We start from the raw sequence: 23,331 nt of genomic DNA, 5'->3' as shown, positions 1-23,331 counted from the left end.
AATTGAGCTGATAAATGAAAGATGGTTTTGTGAATCTTACCAAAACGACATTTTTATCCGTCTCATACGTACAGGTTAGTTTTTGGAGAAGGGTCCCCTAAGTAAAACCGTGTAATTAGATCTATGAAGCGTAATATACCTGCTCAAGACTCCACGCAACACCCAAAACCTTCCAGTGAATGAAGAGGTTTATTCAAAGTACCTATCAAGAAAGAAAGAAAGCGTATTAAATGGAGATATTGCCAGCCTCAGAACTGACAAACAAATGAATGCTTGAGGTTCAAATGGCACACGGGCGCTTTTAATAATGATGAAAGGGAAGATGTTGGATTTAATTATCAGTCTATCGATAAATAGCGACTGAGCAGGGAGCTAATAAACGTCTGTAAGACTTAATTAATTCTAACCGGGACACATTCAGACTAATTCACAGCAATTCAGAGTACCAGCGACATCAACTGCGATCCTAAGGCATCTGATTTTTCTTTTTTTTCTTTTTTTTTTTGTCGGCTCGTCTCAGTTAGAGTCAACACGGCTCTGCTGCGCCCCAGCACAAGCTGCTATTTTGGGGTGTTACCCTACTTTTCAGGTGATCTGCCAGCAACATCGAAGCACGTTCAGACGGGTAGAGTCAGGCGATATTAGTGATGCAGTTATGCAGTTAGAGGTCATCAAGAAAAAAAAAAGACTTTTATTGTTCCCTGGGCAGCTTTAAATGTTGTTGATTAAAGTCATTAACTTAATATGGCTTAAGAATCTGTGTAGCGCATCTTTTAACTTTTTCAAAATAAAGAACTAATTCATCTGCCCTTTTTTTCACTCTGTCACATTTAATTTTCACAAACTTAATGAAAAGCAAACATTTGTGAACATGTACAGGGCTTGCCGGGACATCCTCTTAGGTGTGGTTAAGGACTTTTGTGCTGGTCTCCTCTCAACTCCTTTGTATAAAGCTTATACTTTACTCTTTTAGACACACAAGTCCATCTCAATTAACGAATTAAACACCATAAAGATGGCAGTTATTGTCTTGGACACTCTCAGGAACCAGATTATGACTTTTTTAAAAATGCAAATAATTAAATGACATTATTCATACATCAAATTCCACAAACAATTGCATTGAACTTATCGATTTTGGAAGCTTGAGCATATTTCTGAATGAGCTTTACTACAGCTGCGCCTCAGAGGACTTGTATAAAGAGGTGTATAGTAGACTCCAAGCGGAGCTGTATTTACATCAACTTTACACGCGAAGTTTGCATGCCAGCAATTTGCTTGTGGAACTCTAACTTTCTTCTCTGGCGATGATTAGTTTTTTTTTTTGTTTTTTTTTATTGGACGCATGAGCCACATTCTTCATTTTCACCATGATGAAATGCAAATAAAATGATTCCAAGAATAGCACAAAAAAGTTCTTATGTGTAGACAGAGAAGATTGAAATTGTGTTGCAACATAAATAACATTTCAGAGATTTTCAGTGCTTCAGTCTGTTTGACCATTGCAACGTCATGGTTACCATATCAGGAGACGGAATAGTGATTTGATTATTAAACTCAAGAAGCAAAGACCAGAAGGGTGAGGGATTAGATAAAGCGTGGAAACAAGGATGACCAAAGAATCATTCATCTTCCTAATTGCCGATTTCTTTAGACATTAATGTCACTAACAAATGCAGTTCTTTTCAGGACTTGCATTTTACATTTAACCAAAAATCTGTGACCTGGATGTCCTTCACAGTCCATCCTAATTCCTTCATGATTCAGATTCACAGCCTTCTCGCATCTGCTTTTTTTACTTATGTAATTAAAACACTAGGTTAGTTTTATGTCTTTATGCTAAATGATTGGTCTGTAAGATTGGAATTGTTCTCCATTTTTGCCTTTTAGTGTATAACTCTGCATCTTTCATATGTACGCTACACCTACATTGTTTTCATTGTGCTACAGTGGCAATTTTCCCACCTCCAGTGGCAGTAATGCATGGAGAGAAGGCGGCAGACCCAGAGCTTTTGTCCATTGCCTGAGCCAAATAATGGTTTATGTTTTCCCATAAAGATAAGTTTAAAACTTGTCAGATGCACAGGGGCCATATAATAATAGGGCCATGATGGAAAAGATTGCAGAAATTTACATGGAAATGCAGTTGCGAGCACAGATTGATGGAAACTGTCATTATGCGCAATCACCCTGACAAAATGACTTCCCCAGATAGAAGTTAACTCATAAATTCAATACTGTTTTGCAATTGACTTCCAAAATTTTGGAGCTTAGACCTCAACAAATCCATCCTTTGTGTGCTTTGTGAAGTCTCAGCATGTATTTCCAGTGGTACGAGAATGTACCAAACAATTGTAGCGATTTAATGGGGCCAAACTACAACAGCCTTACACTGGCCACTGGCCCCAGTGTTTTCTGGCATCTTCAACTCCTCACTGCAGGCATGTCATGTGCCTGCCTGCTTCAAGTCCTCTACCATAATCCCTGTCCCCAAGAAACCTAGGATCACTGGACTAAATGACTACAGACCCGTGGCTCTGACATCTGTGGTCATGAAGTCATTTGAGCGCCTAGTTCTCTCCCATCTCAAGACCCTCACGGCCCCCCTCCTGGACCCCCTGCAGTTTGCATATAGAGCCAACAGGTCTGTAGACGACGCCATCAACATGGCCCTACACTTCATCCTGCAGCATCTGGACTCCCCAGGAACCTACGCCAGGATCCTGTTTGTGGACTTCAGCTCTGCCTTCAACACCATCCTTCCAGACCATCTCCGAGGCAAGCTTTCCCAGATGAATGTGCCTGATCCCATCTGCCGGTGGATCACTGACTTCCTGACGGACAGGAAGCAGCACGTGAGGCTGGGGAAGAATGTCTCGGACTCCCGGACCATCAGCACCGGCTCCCCTCAGGGCTGTGTTCTTTCTCCTCTGCTCTTCTCCCTGTACACCAACTGCTGCACCTCCACCCACCAGTCTGTCAAGCTAATCAAGTTCGCAGATGACACCACCGTCATTGGGCTCATCTCGGACGGGGACGAGTCTGCCTACAGGAGGGAGGTTGAACGTCTGGTGTCCTGGTGCAGCCACAACAACCTGGTGCTGAATGCCCAGAAGACAGTGGAGATTATTGTGGACTTCAGGAAGCACACAGCCCCACTCCCCCCCATCATCCTGACTGACACCCCCATCACCTCTGTGGACTCATTCCGCTTCCTGGGTACCACCATCACCCAGGACCTGAAGTGGGAGCCCACCATCACCTCCGTCATCAAGAAAGCCCAGCAGAGGATGTACTTCCTGAGGCAGCTGAAGAAATTCAACCTGCCAACACGGACGATGATGCAATTCTACACTGCAATCATCGAGTCCATCCTCACCTCCTCCATCACCGTGTGGTACGCTGGAGCCACTATCAGGGACAAACAGAGACTGCAGCGTGTTGTGCGCTCTGCTGAGAAGGTGATTGGCTGCAGACTCCCATCTCTGCAGGACCTGTACACCTCCAGGACACTGCGGCGTGCAGCCCGGATCTCAGCTGACCCTTCTCACCCTGGACACAGTCTGTTTGACCTGCTCCCCTCAGGCAGGAGGCTCCGGTCCATTCGCACCAGAACCTCTCGCCACAAGAACAGTTTCTTCCCCTCTGCTGTTGGACACATGAACAATAACCACATGACTGTCCCCGCCACTAACACATGACCCTACGCTGTGTCACTGCATCATTTCATGTCTGGCACTGATCACCACCTGCACTCATGTATATATCTTTCTACGTAGCACTCTTAATTCTTATTCTCATGTATATATCTCATGTATATCTCATGCACATATCTTTCTTTCTACATAGCACTTTAATTCTTATTGTTTGCACTGAAGCACCGCAGCAAATTCCTAATGTTGTAAACCTCAACATCTGGCAATAAACCCATTCTGATTCTGATTCTGATTCTGATAAATGGAGCCAACATGTCACCCACACCTTCATACTTGTTCAACTGAGTTAAAAAATAAAATAAAAAATGGCAGTGCAGGCTGATAAACACAAAAACACGCACCCACTCAAAGCCAAAAGCCAATAGAGTTACTTTTGGCATTCCGTGTGAGAGTGAGATTCATATCTCTGTCCCAGCCTCTCATCACAGTCATTTTAATCATACTCATTAATGTTGTTTTTGTTTTTTTTTGTTTTTTTTTAATGACAGAAAATTCAGCCGTAAGCCGGCTTCTGCGACTGAAGTGCGAATAATGATCGCGCTGTTTATTTGTGGTGTTTGTGTTTGGAAAGATGAGCGTGCGGGTAGGGGGAATAAAAAGATGTGACAGTGTTGTGATAAATATGCACGTGTCATGTTGACTATAAAGGCTTGTCTGTAGGGCGTGTCTACCAAACAGTAGCTCATGTGTTTATGGTGCATGGACATGCATATAGATGATGTCACAATACATATACACTTAATTTAGAGCTTATGACGTATATGTAAACATGCATCAGAACCCTCACTCGTGCGCTGTAGCCTTTAACTGTTTAGTCATGCAAGTACAAATGGCATGCAACTCAGAACATGTGACATTACTCATATCAGTCTGCACTGTCTTTATACTAAGTTTGATTTCACGGTGTTTCAAAAGTCAACTCAGCTAAAGCCTTATTGTTTCTCTCTAAGCCTCTGGCAAATCGCTATTTTGTAGTATTTATCGCAGAGGAAAGTACGCATGATTGTGTGTGCGTCAAAAGGAGTTAGTGTCTTAAGTGTGTTGACTATGCATGTTTTCACAGGATTGAATCACTGGCTCTGTTTGCCCAGTGTATTCAAATGAATCCTGGCTGATCCAATCACATGTACACAGCTCTAAATGCAGGTGGAAGCACCGCTTCATGACACGTTGAAAGATTTGATCACTCAAGGTATAGCTGGAAGTGGTGGCCATTAAGGATCTGTTTGTCTGCATGCAAAATCAACCTTGACCACTTAATCAGTGCTATAATATGTGCAGGGCGCAAAGAACTCCCACAGAACATTTAATACCCGAGGCAAATTACCATCTCTCTTGCTACAGTATCATCCAATAGCTTTCGCTACATGGCATTTCTCTTAAGATCTGCCCTCGTGCTTCCCTTCTCTGTTAAGTTGAAGATCATTTCAAAGAGTTAACTTCATAGAAAGTGCAGTTAAGTGACATATTCTTAGTTAGCGTATTGTCTGTCTTGTCTTAATGTTGGTTTATGTTGGTTTATAATGGAGCACTGTAACAAAAAAATAATTTCCCCCAGGGATCAATAAAGTATTCTGATTCTGATCTGATTGCTGTCAAAACAGTTTGACTCAAACTGTATTTTTTTTCTTTTTTAAAAGAACTTTGTACAGTTCTGCTGCTTTAGGCTATGGTTCATTTAATCAAAGACTGACTCTAGAGTGGTGGCTTAATTAGTAAAAATTTAAACAAGAGAACAAAAATGATGACTGACTAGCTTAAAACTGAGAAACACTATAAATTAAGCATAATCTATGTGATGAGAGTAAACACTATCCATATAAATATTGCATGTCTCTTTAAAAGCTACTTGTAATTGTTAACTATCTTCTTCAACACTCAAAATGTACATTTTGCTTGAAATCTGTGGCAGTTTGCAAACATATAGTGCCAGATTAGCTTGTACATTGTGACTAATGCTAGCAGTACTAACACCAGTAGCCTTGTTTCTTAGCAGGTGCAGAATGTGGTTACGCATTGCTGCAGCTGAGTGGTTGAATATCTGCTGACATAGCCTACATAAAAGCTTTTACTTCTATATTAGAGTACTGAAGAGATTCAGAGACCAGGGTAGACAACTGCCATCGTGCCTTAATAAAATATATAATAAATTGGATAAATATGCTAAAATGGATGTATGGAGTATGAATAATTACTTTAACCGACTTATATTTCCGTTGCCTAGACAACTAATCATGCACGTCCCTACTCTGAAGACATCCCTTTATGACTTTGACTGCATGTTTTTCATACTGCTGAATGAATTTAGAACTGTATATATAGCATATGCCACCATATTCCTCACCATTTGATTAGTATTGACGTTAGATTCCCCCAAGTGTGTACTTATAGGCTCTTTGAAGTGAGTTAGGTTTAAGTGGAGAGCTCTAGCCCATTTGCCAGCACTACAGCTTCCTCTCTCCTCACTAGTGAATCAATAACAGAGCAACTCTGGAATGTTGCCTTCCTCCTGTTTCTTTATTGTTCCAAAGACACAAGGTTAAACCGTTTGTCACATTGTATCATTTTTAGAAATAGTTACTCAGCCGTACCTGACTTTTGAAGGAACAAGAGTTGTTCTTTACCTGCTGTGTTGAACCCCCCAAAAATGATGATGGGGGAATATTTTTGAGCACAAATCCAACCCACGAGGCTTTAATGTTAATCCATGTTACCCTGGCCTACTTGTGGTGTCAAGTTGGATGCAGGTATGCAAGTGTGCAGATGCATGCTGCGATCCAGCAAGGAGAGGAGTTTAGTCGACCCACTTATTGTCATCCTGTCTCAGAACAATGAGCTCCAAGGAGACAGATTTGGAGCAGACTCCAAGACCACAGTTTCCCTTGAAATTTTGCTCGAGAAAGCCCCACTTTTATCCTGTCTTCCTTTTGCTTTCTGACACAAATGCAGACAAAGATTTGACCTCAATATTGTTGGGGGGTAAATTGGAAGTTCCTGCTTCATGTCTTCCCTGAAAGAAGCAGAGGATGTGATTCCCTCTAACTGCAGATCTGTCAGATAACAGTAGGTGTATTTCAGCATCATCTCGAACAGGTGTTGACCAACGCTAATGGTCCCTTCCAGTCACAAGGTTGAACTATCATATCGACCTCTGCTTCTCCTTTAAGCCCAAGAGCGCAATACATTACGGGAATTGGAAAACAAGCAGATTTCCCTGTGACTAAACCTGCTAGAACGTGACTAAGCATTAACCAGCAGTCTCAGTGTGCTCAGCTCAATACCCTAATGCCAGCGCTCTGGTTTAGGAGAATAAAGCTATATTAAATGCTTTTTCCCCCCCTTCTTTCTGTTAAACCCCTATTCCTCATCTCTATAAGGAGAGCGTGGGGCTTTTGATCTTTTATAAAGCATATCTAATATCCATATTCAAAAGACTGCTTTTTTCCCTTCTTTTTTTTTTGCCCAAGCAGAGGCTATAACTCTCTGAGGCAAAAATGAATTGGTTCAATACCTTTTGAGCAGCTCCTGCAACTAGACATTTTTGAGTTTCATATTGACACATGCTAATTTCCTTTCATTTTAATCATGTTTACATTAAGACTTTGAAACTAAAACTTGATGATTTTTGTTTTTTAAATGTGACAAATAGTAGAAGGTGTTGGAATTTTTCAGTAACTCCTTCTATCTCATATCCAAGAACTTCTTCTGAGCTATCCCTTTATGGTAGGCTATAAATACACTAAGGCATTTTCTTTTTCTCCTTTCTTGATGTCACTCTACGTCTTTCTGACTGACTGTCTTGGTCTTTCTCATTTATATCGCCACCCCCATTGAAATGGCAGTGCTTGCATGGTGACATAATCCCAAAAAGCTTGATGTGGCTAACTTTATAAGTAGTGCTTCTTGTGTGCCTGGGTCTCAGCCTCAGCAGAAAAAAAGTAGAATGGAAATGTTGCATTAAGCCACTTATCAGGGTTGAGCACATTCGGATAATCCTGCGTGCTCAAAGTGGCTCCTGTTATGCAGCTGCTTGTGTAGTACTGTTAGCGACAGAGTTTCCCCCTCTTATTGGTGTGCACATCAGTGTGTGAATGAATTGAGAATGTTGTGTGTGTGTGTGTGTGCGCAATGTGGTATTTGATGCAGTGTGTGTGTAAGTGAATGTGAAAGTTGGTTTGGGAAAAGCTTGAGGTATGTGTGTTCAAGCAGACGCAAAGCAGGTAGTCAAAGCGTCATCAGGTCCCATGGCTGAAAACCCAGATGGGGCTCCCTCTTCCTCTTCCTTTACTCCCCCCTCGTCCTCTCTGTATTGTGCTGTCCCAGTATTTTCTTTCTTTCTTTTTTTTCAGCACAGCTCACTTCATTAAATGATAGCCAGCTGTGATTATAGCCTGCTAAAACACAGCAGCAACCTAAGCAACTCTCTTGCACACAAACGGTTGTTCACTCACCCACACAGTCTCCCTTCTCTTACAGTACCTTCATACCTCATTTTTTTCCGTATTGCACTAATTTTCTTAATTATCCCTCTTTCTTTCTCCTCCATTTTTTCTCTTCGAAGCTTAAAAATGTCCAGTCTTTTATATACGATAGTCTCTTGTGTGTTGCCAACATCCAGGTGCAGGTGAGGCTGTTCTAACACCTGTGTGTATTCCTGCATGTCGAACAACCCCACACCCACCGCTTTCTTTTTTTTTTATCACCTTGGTATGCATGCTGCAACAACTGAACTGTGAAATTTCCACTAAAAGCTTTAGCACTGTTAAATGCAGTCTTTGATTACAAATGAATCTTTACAAGTTTTTAAGTGTGTATTTGTTGCCATGTCCATTTTAAATAGTTGCAAAAAGAACAAGCTGTGAGGAGCTGGGTAGATAGACCGTGCAAGCAACGACATGTTTTTTTCTTTTCTTTTCTTTTTTTAGCTAGAGCAAAAATTAATCACCTACATGCTATTGGGATAAGCTGCCTGTCACTGTGCTCCTGTCTGGAAACCCCATCATGCAGAACCCATACTGGGCTTCTCACAACATGGTACCTTTCCCATATCACAGCTTAGCATAAGTTATCTGTAATAGCCTTTCACTTAAGACCATCGCAAATGGAGCTCATTCTAGGAAGCTCGACAACCCCACAGTCACGAGCCTGTCATTATGTTGCGTTATTGGCAAAGGTTGTTTGCACTGAATGCTAATTCGACTTAGTCTTCATGCATCCGTGCCGGTAACAGTCATGGCATAAGGCATTATTTTTTATTATTTGCACAAAGATCCATTTGGGCAGATGAAATCATTAGATTCAGGTATTTAAGGTTAAGTTCACTGAGCTGGTCAAAACTTACCAATTCATATGCTTATGATAGATAATAGGATGAAATGATAAATCCTATGTCCTTAAAATCAATAAAATGTCTTAAATTCACTTGGATATGAGTCTTGAATATTTTAGTCATGACCCCACAAGATTTTACAGCACACAGTGCTGCTATTTTAGCCATCTCTATACATTTAGCTTACACAATGACTGCATTAATAACTGCTTGCTTGCTTGCTTGCTACTTCAACTTAATCGGTCACAGTGGGTTGTTTTTTGTTTTTTTTTTAATGTTTATGAAAATGTATAAAGGGAAAAATACAGTAAACGGTAACAGCAAGATGATAAGATAAAGGACATTGCTAACTTAACAGTTGTAGCTTACCCGTTTAAAAAAATATTAGAATTACAGAAATTCTCAGCAGGCCTGGTTTAGGCCCAGTGGGCCACCAGGCTTACAGCACACTGGTGTAAAGCCCATACATGATGATAACAGTAGAGAAGGCTTTGCTAGCCAGACTGCTCAGTCTAAGATGCAAGTTTAAAGATAAATAGCTCGAGAATAAGAATTTCTCTTGGTGGTTAAAGTCGATGCCTGGAAATCCTTAGAAAACAAACTGCTTTGTATGCCAAAGGTTTTCCAAACTTCTTCACTGTCGACATCTCTCCATTGAAAATTTGGCATTATATTAAAATTAAAGTGGTATTAAAAAGACCTTTCTTATACCCTTAGACACAGAATGAAGCTGTGACATTTGATCATTGTGAATTCCGAATGTTCTTTAAGCCCACTGTGTTGGCCATTATTCAACATCGTAACTCAGAAGCAGAAAGGAAGATTTGATTTTTCGTACTGAACTAGTGACCCGTCTTTAGACTTAGGGGATTGCGGTGTAGGTTTTCTGTGCCGCAAGGTTGAAGATGCAAAATTTTTGCAGCAACATCCATTTTTCCCCTCTCTCTTGTGGCTACAGCCTTACGTTGTTTCAGAATGACCTCATTGGCTAGGCATGTGAACACAGAACTCACATTTGATAAGCCAATTTTTTTTTTTTTTACTGCAGAATACAAATTTGCAAAAAACAAAAAAACAACAACTATTACTCGAAGTCTTTTTGAAATCCTCTTCACGCTAAACCCTTTGCCAGTATACACGCAGAAACGCCAGTATATAGTAAAAAGAAAAACAAGTATTTTGTTCCTTTGGCAGAGTTGACTGAATATTCCCATGTTGCTTGTCGCCTCTGCAGAACAAACGCATTTTGTCTCTCACTTCTCCTACTGTCCTTATCACTCCCCCACTTTCTAATCCATCCACTGCCTCTCCCCCTCTGTTTCACTCTCCTCTGGGGGGTTCTTATAGATGGCTCTGCCTTATCAGAAGATCTGGTAGATGGCCTGTGGAGAATAGGCCTGGAACTCCTCTAATCTAACATTGCTGGTCAGAGTTATAATCTGTCATCACCTTGCTTAATGGGGAACCACTGGAATTTCAGATACAGAGCTTATAGCATCCAGCATTACATTTTGCTTGGATGTTGAAATCTCCCCCAGTCTCCTCTTTCTGTGTTGGATTTCTCCTTTTTACTATTTCCTGTTTCTTCTGATTCCTGCACTCGGGGTCTTGTGTCACATTGCTTTGGCTTTTATTCTTCTTCTCCCACGCCTAACCATGGATATGGGCATGGTCATTAAGAACAATTTCACACAAAACCAGTACAAAATTTTTATTTTCTATTTTTTTTTATTTTTTTATTTTTTTATTTTCTCCTTTCTGAAATTACAGTTGCAGTTACTGTTGAACAGCACGGCACTCTTCTTTTCCCCTGTTCACGTCGCTACATACTCGTTCTGTCCATCTAACGACAGGCCAACGTTGTTCTTTCATGTCCCTGTAATAGGCCTGCCTCCATTGTCTGTTGGACTCATGTCTATGCTTTGGCGCTGTGATGCAAAGTCAAATTCCCACATTCTTTTTTCCTTTTTTTTAATATTCCTCCGTCTTATCACACTTGTCTGACAAGGTTGAGACGTAGCTCTTAAACTACCGATGGTGTATACTGGTATGGCTACATCCCTGCTGTTACTGCTGTCTGCCTGTGTCTAGCCCGCAAAGCAGGCTTTCCCTGTCTCCTGCCTGCACATGCACGCAGCTGAGTGACAAAATTGTATCTTCGGGGTGGGTGGATTGGAGTCTATCCCCAGGGAGCTGTGTTGAGAACACACAGTGTGGGGTCATTTGGGTTCTATCACTGTTGTGTGTGTGTGTGTGTGTGTGTGTGTGTGTGTGTGTGTGCGCGTGTGCGTGTTGTCCCAAACACCCACTGTGTGTTAATACTCCTCCTCTGGGGAGATCTGCAGTACTTGCTGATGTGATTCACACTGACTAGGGGTGACCTTGAGAACTGGGACAAATGAAAAGACCCTGATACACATACATAAGCCAGAACACACTTCTCACACTAATTATTACCATAACCGTTGTTGCCATCACTTTGTCTCTCTACTCTTGGTATATTGTTTGACCTCTGCCTTATGTTCCCCCTTTCAGGTCAACGTGACAGTGGACTACATCAGAGCAGCTACTGGTCCAGGAGAAGGCACGCCTGCCTTCCCAGAGCGTACCTGTGCTACAGTCACAATTGGCGGCATGTAAGTCATGCACCACACTGAGTCGCCTGCTTTATATTCTTTTCTACCGTTTTAATCCCCTTTTCCATTAATACCTACTCGGGTCGGCTCGCCACGGTTTTCAGGGTTTTCCATTAGGTGATAGTACCTGGTACCAGGTACCTTCTCCCCTGGGGTTCCAAGCGATCTGAGGCGATCACCAGAGTATGCCACCGATTGGCTAGTCAGTGTCATCACTCGATGAATCATGGCTTCACATGGAAATGGATACACAGAAACAACACTGTGGTCTCAGAGTCTCAGGAAAAGCCACAGTATGAGAGGTATATTGATGTCTCGACGTCCACCTTTTGGATGTGGCGTTCGCGTTGTGTACTAATTATGTCATAGGACACACTCGGCTGCGTTACTATAACAAACCCACACACATTAGGTGGTACTCAATTGCAATGGAAAACGAGTTGAGGCGAGCCGTGCCGCATCGAGTCACGCCGAATCAATCCGAGTTGGTACTGATGGAGAATGGCTCGAGATAATCCAGCAATATGAAACAAGAAAGGCTAAGTAAAACATGGAAGTATAGAAAAACTGCAAATCAAAATACTTTAGGTTTGTTCGGTTGTCTTTAGTGTGCAGTAGGAGACCACTGAGCCAACCTTATTGGGAGATCACACAGCACGTAATTTATCAGTGTAAATTATTTCACTAACACATTTCTATTTTGTTAGTACAGCTGCTTCCCTATTAAACCCTTTAAAAGTCAGGTTAATCTGTTGTAAAATGACACAAAATATTCATTTTTAAATCCATATTACTCGTAATCTCACCATCAATCATAAAGTAACCTGAAAGTGTTTCTTTGTCTTTTAAGTTCATATTAAAAAAAAGAAGAAAAAGGTCACCTCAGTGCAAGCAATTATTTTCTATCTACAAACTCTGCTTTGAAGGAATTCGGGTCATCCGTCTGAAACATGTATTTTACACAGTACCAAAGATATGAGGACACATACCTACTACTACAACTGTTCAGAGGTTCAAATTTAATCAGAGAGGCGCTTTAATGCCGCAGTGCTTGAAATGAAACGTCAGAAGCCTGTTCTCACTCAAAAAAAATAAATAATAAAAAAAAAAGTTAAAAGCCACACTTATCTTCTGGTTCCCTCTGTTTATATCACTCAACACATCAAGCACATGCGCACATGGAGACGTAGATGCCTTCTTTTCATCAAACCAGCCGTCCTGTGTTTGGTAGTGCATGTCCGTACAGAGGTCAGGTCAAACCAGAACCAGCAACTCTGCTTCAGATGGAACAGTTGGTGAGGCTCCCCATGAGGCCTGAGGTCAGGGCCTGATTTGGTCAGCAGGGCAGAGGATTTTGACCTTGTATGAGCTATTCTTGTGGTAATGGACTCGAGACTCGGTAGCTTGTTTACGAAGAATTGCGTTTTGCTGGAAACTTAGCGGGTGGCTATTTGTTCGAAATCACTCCACGAGACACTCATGCACAGTACACTTAAGATCTAACAGTCTTGGAGAACTTTTGGAGTCTTGTGCGAGTTAAGATTGTCTAAAGTGCTTCCATCGTTTCACGTCATCCAATATCAATTCGATTATAAGACCATCTGTTGAGGGACCTTTTGTTCCCTTTGTCCATGAAAATGTTTTTCTGTGGCTTTGTTTCTTGTGTCGCTATTGCTTGCAGAAAGTAAAATGGGGATCAAATGCCTAAGACCTTTTCATACATAGTTTAAAGACGATTGCTTTCAGGTTATCGCCCATTTAGCTGCATTATTTCCAACAGAAGAATTTTAAAATATAGAAAAGGAACCGTTTAACTGGCATCAACAAGGGCTGAATGATTGCGTCAGTCTCCATGCCTGCACCATGTTGACAAATACTCTGAAGAGTTTCTTTCTGTCCCTTCATTTCTTTCTCCCATGGTTTAGCTAGAACACTGATGTCCAAGGGCTAGCAACTAAGTGCTACATTAAGCAGCACAATGTCCCCGTCTTTCTGCCTTCAATCCTCTCTTCCCTACATCAGTATCACACGGTAGAAGGGGTTAGTCAAGTGTGCATTGTCAACATTTAAGTGACCTTTGTTTGTAAGCAAACCCCCCCCCCCCCCGTTGAGCTAGCTCCCTTTAGAGCTCCTTTGTGAAGCCGAGGGGTTTTGCTTGTTTTTTTGTTTTTAATTAAAGTAATCTTTCTTTCTCTGTTCTGTTCCCCAGCAACATAGCAGAGGCTCTCGTAAGTAAAGGCCTTGCCACAGTCATCAGATACAGACAAGATGATGACCAGCGCTCCTCCCACTATGATGAACTGCTTGCCGCAGAGGCACGGTGAGGAACACACGCTCCTTCACACAAAGCACTCTCCGTCTACCTTTTACTTGAACTTAACGCTGCTGTGCACGTGGCATGAAGGGGGGCTGGGGGGTCTTTGAAATGATTAATTCTCAGAAATACACATTTTTTGCTTCAAACGAAACATGCTTGTGACGCACATGTGTGCACTCTCTCTTTTGACCTTGAGAGATTTTGCTTTTGTGAAATGTAGGAGACTAAAAAAAATGACCTTGAGGCTTTTTTCCTCCTTCAGTTTTCTTTTGAATTTGCTGTTAAATGCTGCACTGCAAAGGTGAAGTAATTCAATTTCTCAGAGTGTATTTTAGCGTCACCACCGTCATAAGTTCCAGCGTGTCACAGCTATTGCTGCTTTTTCCTGCAGAAACATGTCATTACCCTCACATATTGAATCATGCATGCATTTTTGCCCTTTCCTTTTTTATTTTACATGCCAAGGGACATAAACACACGTCTTCCCATGTGCTAGACATTAAATCAGAGGCTCTTTACACAGGGCCTAAGAATAATTATATGGAGATGCTGAGGAGAGATTTAGTACAGGCTTTATTACTCTGCCACAGATTAGGATCTGCTTGCTATAGGTAGAGCAAATGCAGCCACAGCCTCTTGGTTTAACTCTTTCTCCTCTTTCTTTCGTGTGTCACTGCCCAGTTGCCCTGTTTTTCTCCTTTCTCACCTGATTCCCGCTTTCCTTCTTCCTTTGCGCATTTTGTCCTTATTTCTGCACCTTAGCTAGTTTTGTCCTTCTTTGGTCTAGCTCTCCTCTTTTCCCATTTCCTTTTCTGTCTACCCCTTCTCTTTTTCTTCTTCTCTCCCTTTCTCTCTGTCCCTGGTGGGGTTCTATTAGAGTTGATGGGAGGTTTCTTTCTGTGGCCTTGACTTTATTTTTAGTTTCCACTGCACAAGGCTAGTGGCCCAGAGCCTTCAAAGGAACCTCCTCCTGGCTGTTAAATGCACATGTATACATGCTCATATGAATGTACACAGTCAATCCTTAAAGGCAGTGCTTTTGCATCCCAGTGACCCAGTTGTGGCATGTTCGCCCCCACTTCGCAGTTGCAGCCTCAGGCCATCTTCATTTTATTTGTCCCTGGAGCTGTGGTAACCATCACTAAAAACTGCTAGCTGACTCTCTATAAAAGCATCTCTCAATTTCTCCTCATTTTCGCTGGTATAACTGTAATTTTTCTTCCATTATTATTCTTCTGCCATCATTTTGACTTTTCATCTCAAACATATAGATTATCTGGCTGAGAGGAGGAAAAAAATCCTCCCACTAGTGCTTTCAGTTGTGCTGTAATGGCAGTTCAGGGAAAGAAAACTGAATGAATTTATATTCTACTTCTACAAATCCACAGTAGCTCTCCATGTATCTACAGTGATGACAAAGAAAGAGCTTTTGTTTCTCCAGGTCTAATAAACCTCCAGTCTTATGCTTTTTCCATCTAATAAAGCCATTGAGCTATGCTTGAGAGACATGTGTTTATAGCTTAACCCTTTTACTGCAGGGCCATCAAAAATGGGAAAGGGCTGCACAGCAAGAAGGAGGTTCCCATCCACAGAGTGGCTGACATCTCTGGGGTGAGTATGTTTTTGTGTATAAATGGATACAGATTGGCAGATTCTGTGTAAAGCGGAATAAAAATGTATGTACGCTGATTAACATGTAGTCATGCAGACTCATTTGCATACAACCTGAAGATACATCAGGCCAGTGATTCTCAGAAGACGCTCTCTAATCCTTGACTCACCCCTATAAGTGTCCTCTAAAAATATGCAGCATCATTAATAGAATCATCAGCGAGACTTGGTCCTAGCTTGTTTACGTGTGCCCAGGGGCTTGATAGAGGCATCGTTTGGCTAATGAAGCCTGATTGAGAGTGCTTACCAAATGAGCATCAGTGTGAGGAAAAGTATTTCAGTAACAAGTGATGGGTGATTGGTGCACTTTCCCCCCCTGTTTTTCTTTTCTTTTTAAAAATCATGCATTTTTCCTCGCAGTTTTTCAAATTTTTATCATCACGTCTTTCTGTCTTCTGTTCACCCTGTCGTCGCTGTCGCGCTCACTTTAATATAAAAATAGATTTTTTGTATTTTATTCATTAAAGATATGTAGTTTTATTTATGTGGAGTTTATGGCAATCATCCTTTCATTTATGATTGTGTTTGTCCGATTGCTTTTAAGTACAGGATTCAGACTGTGCAAAAATGGCTGTAATTGAAAGGGTTAATTCTTCTTTTTGTTAAACCCTTTTAATTAAAGCTGAAAGCAATCACATTTTGATTGCCTCATTTGAAACCCATTGTGTGTATAGAAGCAAAATTCTTAACACTGTGCTTGTCGACTCCCCGTCTCTTATAGATTTTGACAAGACACTTAACAAGTGGAAACTGAACTTCAGAAACATTAACACCTCATTGTCTCTCTCACTATTGTAGTACTCTTGTTTGCTCCGGAGAGACATTTTGTTAAATTAATTAGTCTGTATTTCTTTTCTTTTTTTTCTTACTCATAGATTCTGTATTTTTATTCTTGGACTCTAGAGTAGCTTTGCATGATTCACAGTTCAAAATCATGCCTATTTATCTTATAATGGGCTGTGATGCAGTTACAGAATAAACTGGGTATCTGCAGACAACTGTGTTTATATAGATTTGGCCAGACACACTCATTGGACACTTCAAGTTCACTTGCTAATGCCCGGTTGTATCCTTCTTTATCTTCAGAACTACCTTCACTCTTTGGCGCAGATTCAACAAGATGTTAGAAGTGTTCCTCTGAAATTTTGGTTCATTTTCACATGATGGAATATCACAGTTGGTGCAGATTTGTTCGCCACATCCTGGAGGTTCTCTCTTGGTGGCTGTGGAGGTCATTATCATGTTCAAGAAACCAGTTTGAGATGATTTGAGCCTTGTCGCTTGATCCATTATCTTGCTGGGAGCAGCCATCAGGAGATGGGAAGACTGTAGTCATAAAAGATAATAAAGGGACCAAAGTGTGCCCAAAATTCTATTCATAGAATAGCAGCCTGAACCACTGATACAGGGTAGGAGGGATCTATGCTTTCATGTTGTTTACACCAAATTCTCCCCTCCTGTTGCCTGAATCGCACAATAGGCAATCAAGACTTACCGAGCCAAGTAACTTTTCACCCCCCCAATCTTCTGTTTAGTGAGCCAGTGCAAATTGTAGCTTCAGTTACCTGTTCATAGCTGTCAGGAGCTGCCAGTGTGGTCGTCTGCTGCTGTAGCCCAACTGCTTGTATTGTCTCTTCAGATATTCTCTTCTGCATACCTTAAATTAACGTTGGCTATTTAAATTACTGCTTTCACATGGAAGCTTTTTAAACCCCAAAGGTAGCTGTGCAGTAAAATCCCAGTAGATCAGAAGTTCTTGAATTACGCACACCAGCCCGTCTCGTGACTTACATCAACTTTCATCCCCATTCAGTCACCTTCTCCTTGTTTACATAGCTAAATGAATTAAGTTGCCGCCATGTGATTGGCTGATTTAGATATTTGTGGCAACGAGCAGTAGTTAAAAAGCTATACCTAACCAAGTGGCCAGTGAGGGTATAAGCTCTGCTCTAATGATGCATTTGAACGAATCATTAAAGCTCTTTAACGCCAACTGGACTTCAGAGTCTGGCTAATAAGTCATTAATATGTGGCTGTGTATAAGTGCTCTCAGATGTTTTGCTCTTCTACGTTGTCATCATTGTAGGCTCCCTGTCTCATTGTGTCAGCAGCACAAATAAATTACCGGCAGTCCCTGTAAAAATAATTATGACAGGGAATTGTTGTGCTGACTGAGCAGCTCTTATATTTCATCTGGGAGGTTTAATGCAATTCCTGCTTATAAACCTCCACCCAACTTAACTGGCTAAACTGACCACATTTAATATGTGGCAATGACTTGGAAGTGGTTGCACGGGGAGGTGCTCAATAATTAACTATAACAGTAGTAAGAAAATTATTATAGGCCACACAGAGAATTGCACATCACACTCGTTAAATTCTGTCCCATTAAGCCCACAAAGGTCGTAGCCGTCCTTGCATTTTTAGCGCGATTGTGCTCCATCATGTGTTTATGTGTGACATGCACATGAGTGCTGTGCAGAGCCCCTCTATAGGATTTCTGTCACTTTCAAATAAGAGATGCATGATTTGCAGCACCAGCTAGGATTGATGCCAGTGGGCGTGAGCGCACGCGCGTGCATGCACATGCACAGTTGTTTGGCTAGGCTAATGTAATGAGCATTCTAATAAAAGGACCAAAATAGCAACATTGCAACTCCACACCTCAGCATCCATCCACTTTCTTCACGCTGTTTTTTTTTTTTTTTTCTTTTTAATTTGGTATACGCCTACATGCAACTGCGGACATACACGGGCACCCTCACACACACAAGCACTCACACACTTCTTACACGCTTCTATACGTCAGCATCCTTTGGTGGTACAGGTTTACTGAAAGGGATTATGTACATTGAGTGGGATGCAGTCACAAATAGAGCAAGGATGGGTTTATAAATGTATTGTGTAGGAGATGTACAGAGGTAGTGGGAGGAGAGTAGATACAGCACTTGACTCACCTCATGCCTTTAAAGGTTGCATAATGAGGTCCTCTCCTTTCCCATGTCTCTTCATTTCTTTCTTTCTTTTTCGGAACCAAGTTAGACTGCACAGCCCACACACTGCAGGTGCTGTAAATGTGTGTACGAGCAAGCGTGCAGTTCTGACGTCTCCCACCGAGGGGGTTATTTTGGATTGCAGTGGGTGCAGTTCAGGTGGTACATCTTATGACTGAAGCACATACCCTTTACTCGAATACTCAAAAACCCCGGTGACGCGCGTTGCATGGTTTTTCTCGTCCGTCTTTTCTGTTGCTGCTTTATGTCTAGTGTAGCATTCTCTAAAAAAGGAACGGGATTATTGATATTTGTGGTTTTGAACCGCTCTGACCCTCGCATAAACTCGCAATAACAGTGGGAGAACACATGTTTTCGCTCTGACTTTACTCGTTTTAGCTCCGTCCTTTCCTCTGAGGCTTCGTGCCTACTCCCATGTCCACACTGCCACACACTGGGCAGTGACTCACTGGTCTGTTGTGCCTACATGCTCATGCCTGGAGTAGACGCATATTAAAATTTTTTTTTTATCGTTTACAAATCTTCCGCCGCCACTACATCACTGAACCGGCTTCAATACACATGATTTGGCTCTGCTTGTAATTTTGGCCCAAGCACACCACTAAGCTAGTGACTCACCCTTGAGAACAGAGACTGAAACGGGAAAAGAGAGTATTTTTTATTTATTTATTTTTTTAATTGGGTGGATCTGATCGACGTGTAAAAATATCTGAATTAAGCACACACATTATGTTGTCTATTAACCTATTTACGCTGTGTCTTGTCTACATAGCTATTTCAAATTTGAAATGTTTTGGTTTTTTTATTCCTTCTCAAAAAGTCCAGCTGTGACTTAAATTGACGATGCCATTTCTCTTTCTTTCTTTGCTGGTCAGGAGACACAGAAAGCCAAGCAGTTCCTGCCCTTCCTGCAGAGGGCTGGCCGGTCAGAGGCTGTGGTAGAATACGTCTTCAGCGGCTCGCGCTTAAAGCTGTACATGCCAAAAGAAACCTGCCTCATCACATTCCTCCTTGCCGGTGGGTATCTTTTACCTTTCTGCCGTGAAGGTCATTTAATTTTGTGTCATCTAATTGAGTCACCTCTGGGTCTTGGTGGGTATTAGTTTCTTCTATGATAAAATTCCTCACCATGTCTTTCAGTAACAGAGAAGAATTATTTTCATTTAGATTGCAGCCAGTGCAGATAGTCAGCGTCACATTAGGACACCGGATGATGCAGGGGGCAAAGGTTTAGGCTCTTCCCACTCCTCTCAGCAGCCAACCTTGAGAGGGCACAGAGGTAGCTGGGTGTGTTCCAGCCCCAGCCCACCATCTTTCAGAACACCAGTGTTGGCGTGAAACATGTGCCCCCTTTAGCCTCGCCTCCCCCCTTCTGGTGTTCTGCCAAGTTTGAAATGGACTCCCTCTCTGCTCTCCACTTGGTAGTAATCTTCATTAGAAACTGGCTACTGTTTCAAGATGAAGTGAGGTTTAAACTCCAGGTTTTTAGTGCTACACTTTATAATTTCTTCCGTGCTTCAAGTACAAAACACGCCTTTTTGTCGTCCTCTTTTACCTTAAGTATGTGGCAAGGTATGTTGTGAAAACTGCAGTATATGTTCACAGTTAGAAAAAAAGAAGAAGTGGTAAACGAAGAATAAACTAACCTGAAAAGCAGCAACACAGAGAAGAATCGAAAATAAATAAACTGCTGCTGCAGTTGCTTCATTGACTGATTAATCCCAATATATGAAACTAAACTATATACAGAAGAGTGACCAAGGGGAGAAAAACAGAGAATTTTGCTGGTTCTTTCTGCTAACATGTAAGGATGTGGCGGATTTCTTTGCAAATATCACAAATCTTTTGGCGTCTCAGATAATAAAAGTAAAAATACATGTGAAAAATATCCCACAGCTATCCCACAAATATCGCTATTGTTTGACATTTTATAGAGAATAAAATTCAGAGATTAATCTCACGTGTCCTACCTTTTGTAGACCTTTATATTATTTTCAGTGAGAACAGCAGATGCAGATGGGATGAAATAGGGACTGCTTGATAGCAGGTCCAGTCATTTATTTCAGTTCCCCGACGGTGTTGACAGTTGGTGCTAGTAATAAAAACACAGAGACTGTATCTCTAGCAGCCACCAATGATTTGTGCATCCTTCCAGATCATGGGTGGTAGCAAGAAGGCTTACCCTTTACACAGATAATGCTCTTTTTGCAATCAAACTGTGTTTCAGTCCATCTTCATTTCAGGCAGACATTTACTCGCTAAACAGTTCCTCTTCATTTCCAGTAGAACAAACACAATATATTTCTGTCAAGACAGCCAGATTCAGTTTAATTATGCGTGGCTGACTTGTTGATGCATTCATTAATTTTGTAATTTTGTGTCTGATTGTCTTGCGATCCACTGATGGCTTTTTAAATTGCATTGTTCTGTCCACTGCCTGCACCAGGATACATGTAAATGACCCCATCAAAAGAAGCCATCTGTACACAGGACCGTGTGTTTGTTGTTTTGGTCTTGCTTTTCTCGCTAGCTAAATGCCCATAATGTAAACTCAGACTGATGTTTACATGGTATACTTTTGAAATGATTTTATTCAATCAAAGATTATTAGAAAATCTTAGGAACTGCATTAGTGCTGATGGGCACTGAGCTGACTTGATTAAAGCTGTTCCCAGAAGATGACCCATGATGTCTTTAATACACACATTTGGTTGGATTAACCCTGATTGATAAAAATGATTCATTTCCCTGCCTAGTTAATGTATTTAGCTTCTCTTTCATTTAGTCCTCTGCATGAATTCAAGAGCTTACATGTGTACTTATTCTTGTTGTCTCATTTCTATTCTGTTTCTTCTATTTCATATTATTTTTCTCCTCATCTTTAATGGTGGGCACCAGTTCCTTTCATCTATGTTGTGCATGGTTTTCTTTATGCGATAACAAATTTTAAACAGTTAGCCATACATGAAATGAAGCCCCACAGCACAAAGGACACCTTATTATCGCAGTACCTTTTAATCTCCAAGTGCGTCATATCTCTTTCCTCTTTCTCTTTCCTGTCAAAGTTATCTTGCAATGTTTTATTTGCACATCTGCACCAAGGGCTGTGGAAAATGACACGCACAATAAATTGGCTGCCCTCAAGCCTGTCGTGTTTATCTGTGTATGAAACTGCAGGGGCCCTTTGGACCTTTTTTCTTCAGGCTATTGCATATTTGTGACGGAAAATAAAATTTTCAGAGGAAATCTTTATTCATTTTTCCAATATGTTGAGCTAATTTGTAAGGACTTACCGTTAATGTGTGTCACGTAAGAGTCGTTCATAAAAGGAGATAATTGTATACATGACAAAAGCCTTTCTGGCACTAATTTGTACAGATTTAATATTTATATTTTAAAGCTGTGCGATTGGAAGTTGTAACTTGATATCGAAATTTAAGCTCCTATTTATGCTGCATGGTACATATGTGATGTGTCGGAACAGTTACGCTAAGCCTTTATAGTCTATTATGTCTCATTACCATAACCATAAAGTTTTACAGCTGTGTCATTTTATGCTTTCGTAGGGTTAAGTATCATCATTACTCATCACCCCATTAATTATGGATAAAAGGTTAAAGTATGTTGTCTATATGCAGAGTCCCCTTGTTTAGTAATTTGCTCCGAGTGCTATGTAAATATTCACTACATGCAAATAAAAAGGAAATCATTCAAAGGATGCTGCTTTTAAAACCTGCCCTGCATTAGTCATCTGTTTCATTAGCTGCATTTTCTTCATACTGTATTCATCAAGGCCAAATTTTTATTCTTTAACAGTGTTGTGGGAGGGCATTTAAGAACAAAGTGTTTACAGTAGCACTGCAAATGAAATCATCCCAAGGCAGTAAGTGATGTAACGCCGCAATTCAATATTACAATACCAAAACACAATTTAAGATCTCCCGGCCTGCTTAGCCAGCAGCATTTTTATTCTTTTGTTTTAGCCATACTTATTTGTCCCGGTTTAACACGGAACCCTGCTGACTACTGCAAGGAAATTGGTTCTCCAGCGAGGTGCCTCAAAAGGCCCGGTGTCTCCTTCCTTTTCCAGAGTTTTCCTTGATGTAGAAAGACAGTTGAGGAAAGAAAGTACAGCAGCAAGTGAAGCCCATGCTTCAAACAAGACCGGAGGTGTGCTTCAGGGGTAGTTCCCCTTTAGTCTCCTGAAGCACTTTGCCTTACTTTTCTTCTTCTTTCACTCTCTGGCTGGGCACTGTCACTCCAATATGTAAGTTTGATAAAGGGTAAAGGAGTCATCCAGTTTCTAAGAGATGGGGGTACTGTATAGGAAAGGGATTTAAGGGTGTGGTGAGGGGGTCTCGATGGATGATGAAAGGAAGAGCAGAAGTAAGATGTGGAGGCTGGAAGGACATGGAGGTTAACAAAAAGGGGATACAGTAAAAAGGAGACATAAAAAAGCAATTCATGTAAGGTGAATGGGAGTAAAAGATGGTTTAAACAAAGGTGGACAAAGTGGTGAAAAGGATGTAAAAGTTCATTGTCTTCAGTGGATTTCAGAGTTTGAGTTCAGAGCAGGTGAAGTGCACTTCCAGAGTTACTTGTTGTAAAGTTATGAGCAGCAGACTGTCAAAAAGATGAACCAGCGATC

General features: G+C 41.2%; 1 protein-coding gene across 1 annotated transcript in view; it reads left to right on the top strand.

Moving 5' to 3' along the window:
* The window catches only part of snd1 (staphylococcal nuclease and tudor domain containing 1), a 187,393-nt gene that overhangs the window by 31,543 nt on the left and 132,519 nt on the right, over positions 1-23,331 (top strand). Inside the window, exons 12-15 of the mRNA XM_085376346.1 lie at positions 11,581-11,681; positions 13,891-14,001; positions 15,537-15,609; positions 19,559-19,700. Of these exons, the coding sequence (XP_085232472.1) occupies positions 11,581-11,681; positions 13,891-14,001; positions 15,537-15,609; positions 19,559-19,700 (427 nt within the window). The remainder of the gene's footprint in view (positions 1-11,580; positions 11,682-13,890; positions 14,002-15,536; positions 15,610-19,558; positions 19,701-23,331) is intronic.

The sequence above is a fragment of the Diplotaxodon limnothrissa genome, linkage group LG17 (genome assembly GCF_057381915.1).
Source record: "Diplotaxodon limnothrissa isolate DT_005_m linkage group LG17, D_limnothrissa_male_GT1.1, whole genome shotgun sequence".
Classification (NCBI taxonomy): domain Eukaryota; kingdom Metazoa; phylum Chordata; class Actinopteri; order Cichliformes; family Cichlidae; genus Diplotaxodon; species Diplotaxodon limnothrissa.
Note: the sequence above shows the minus strand (reverse complement) of the source record. Positions and strands in the feature narration are given on the sequence as shown.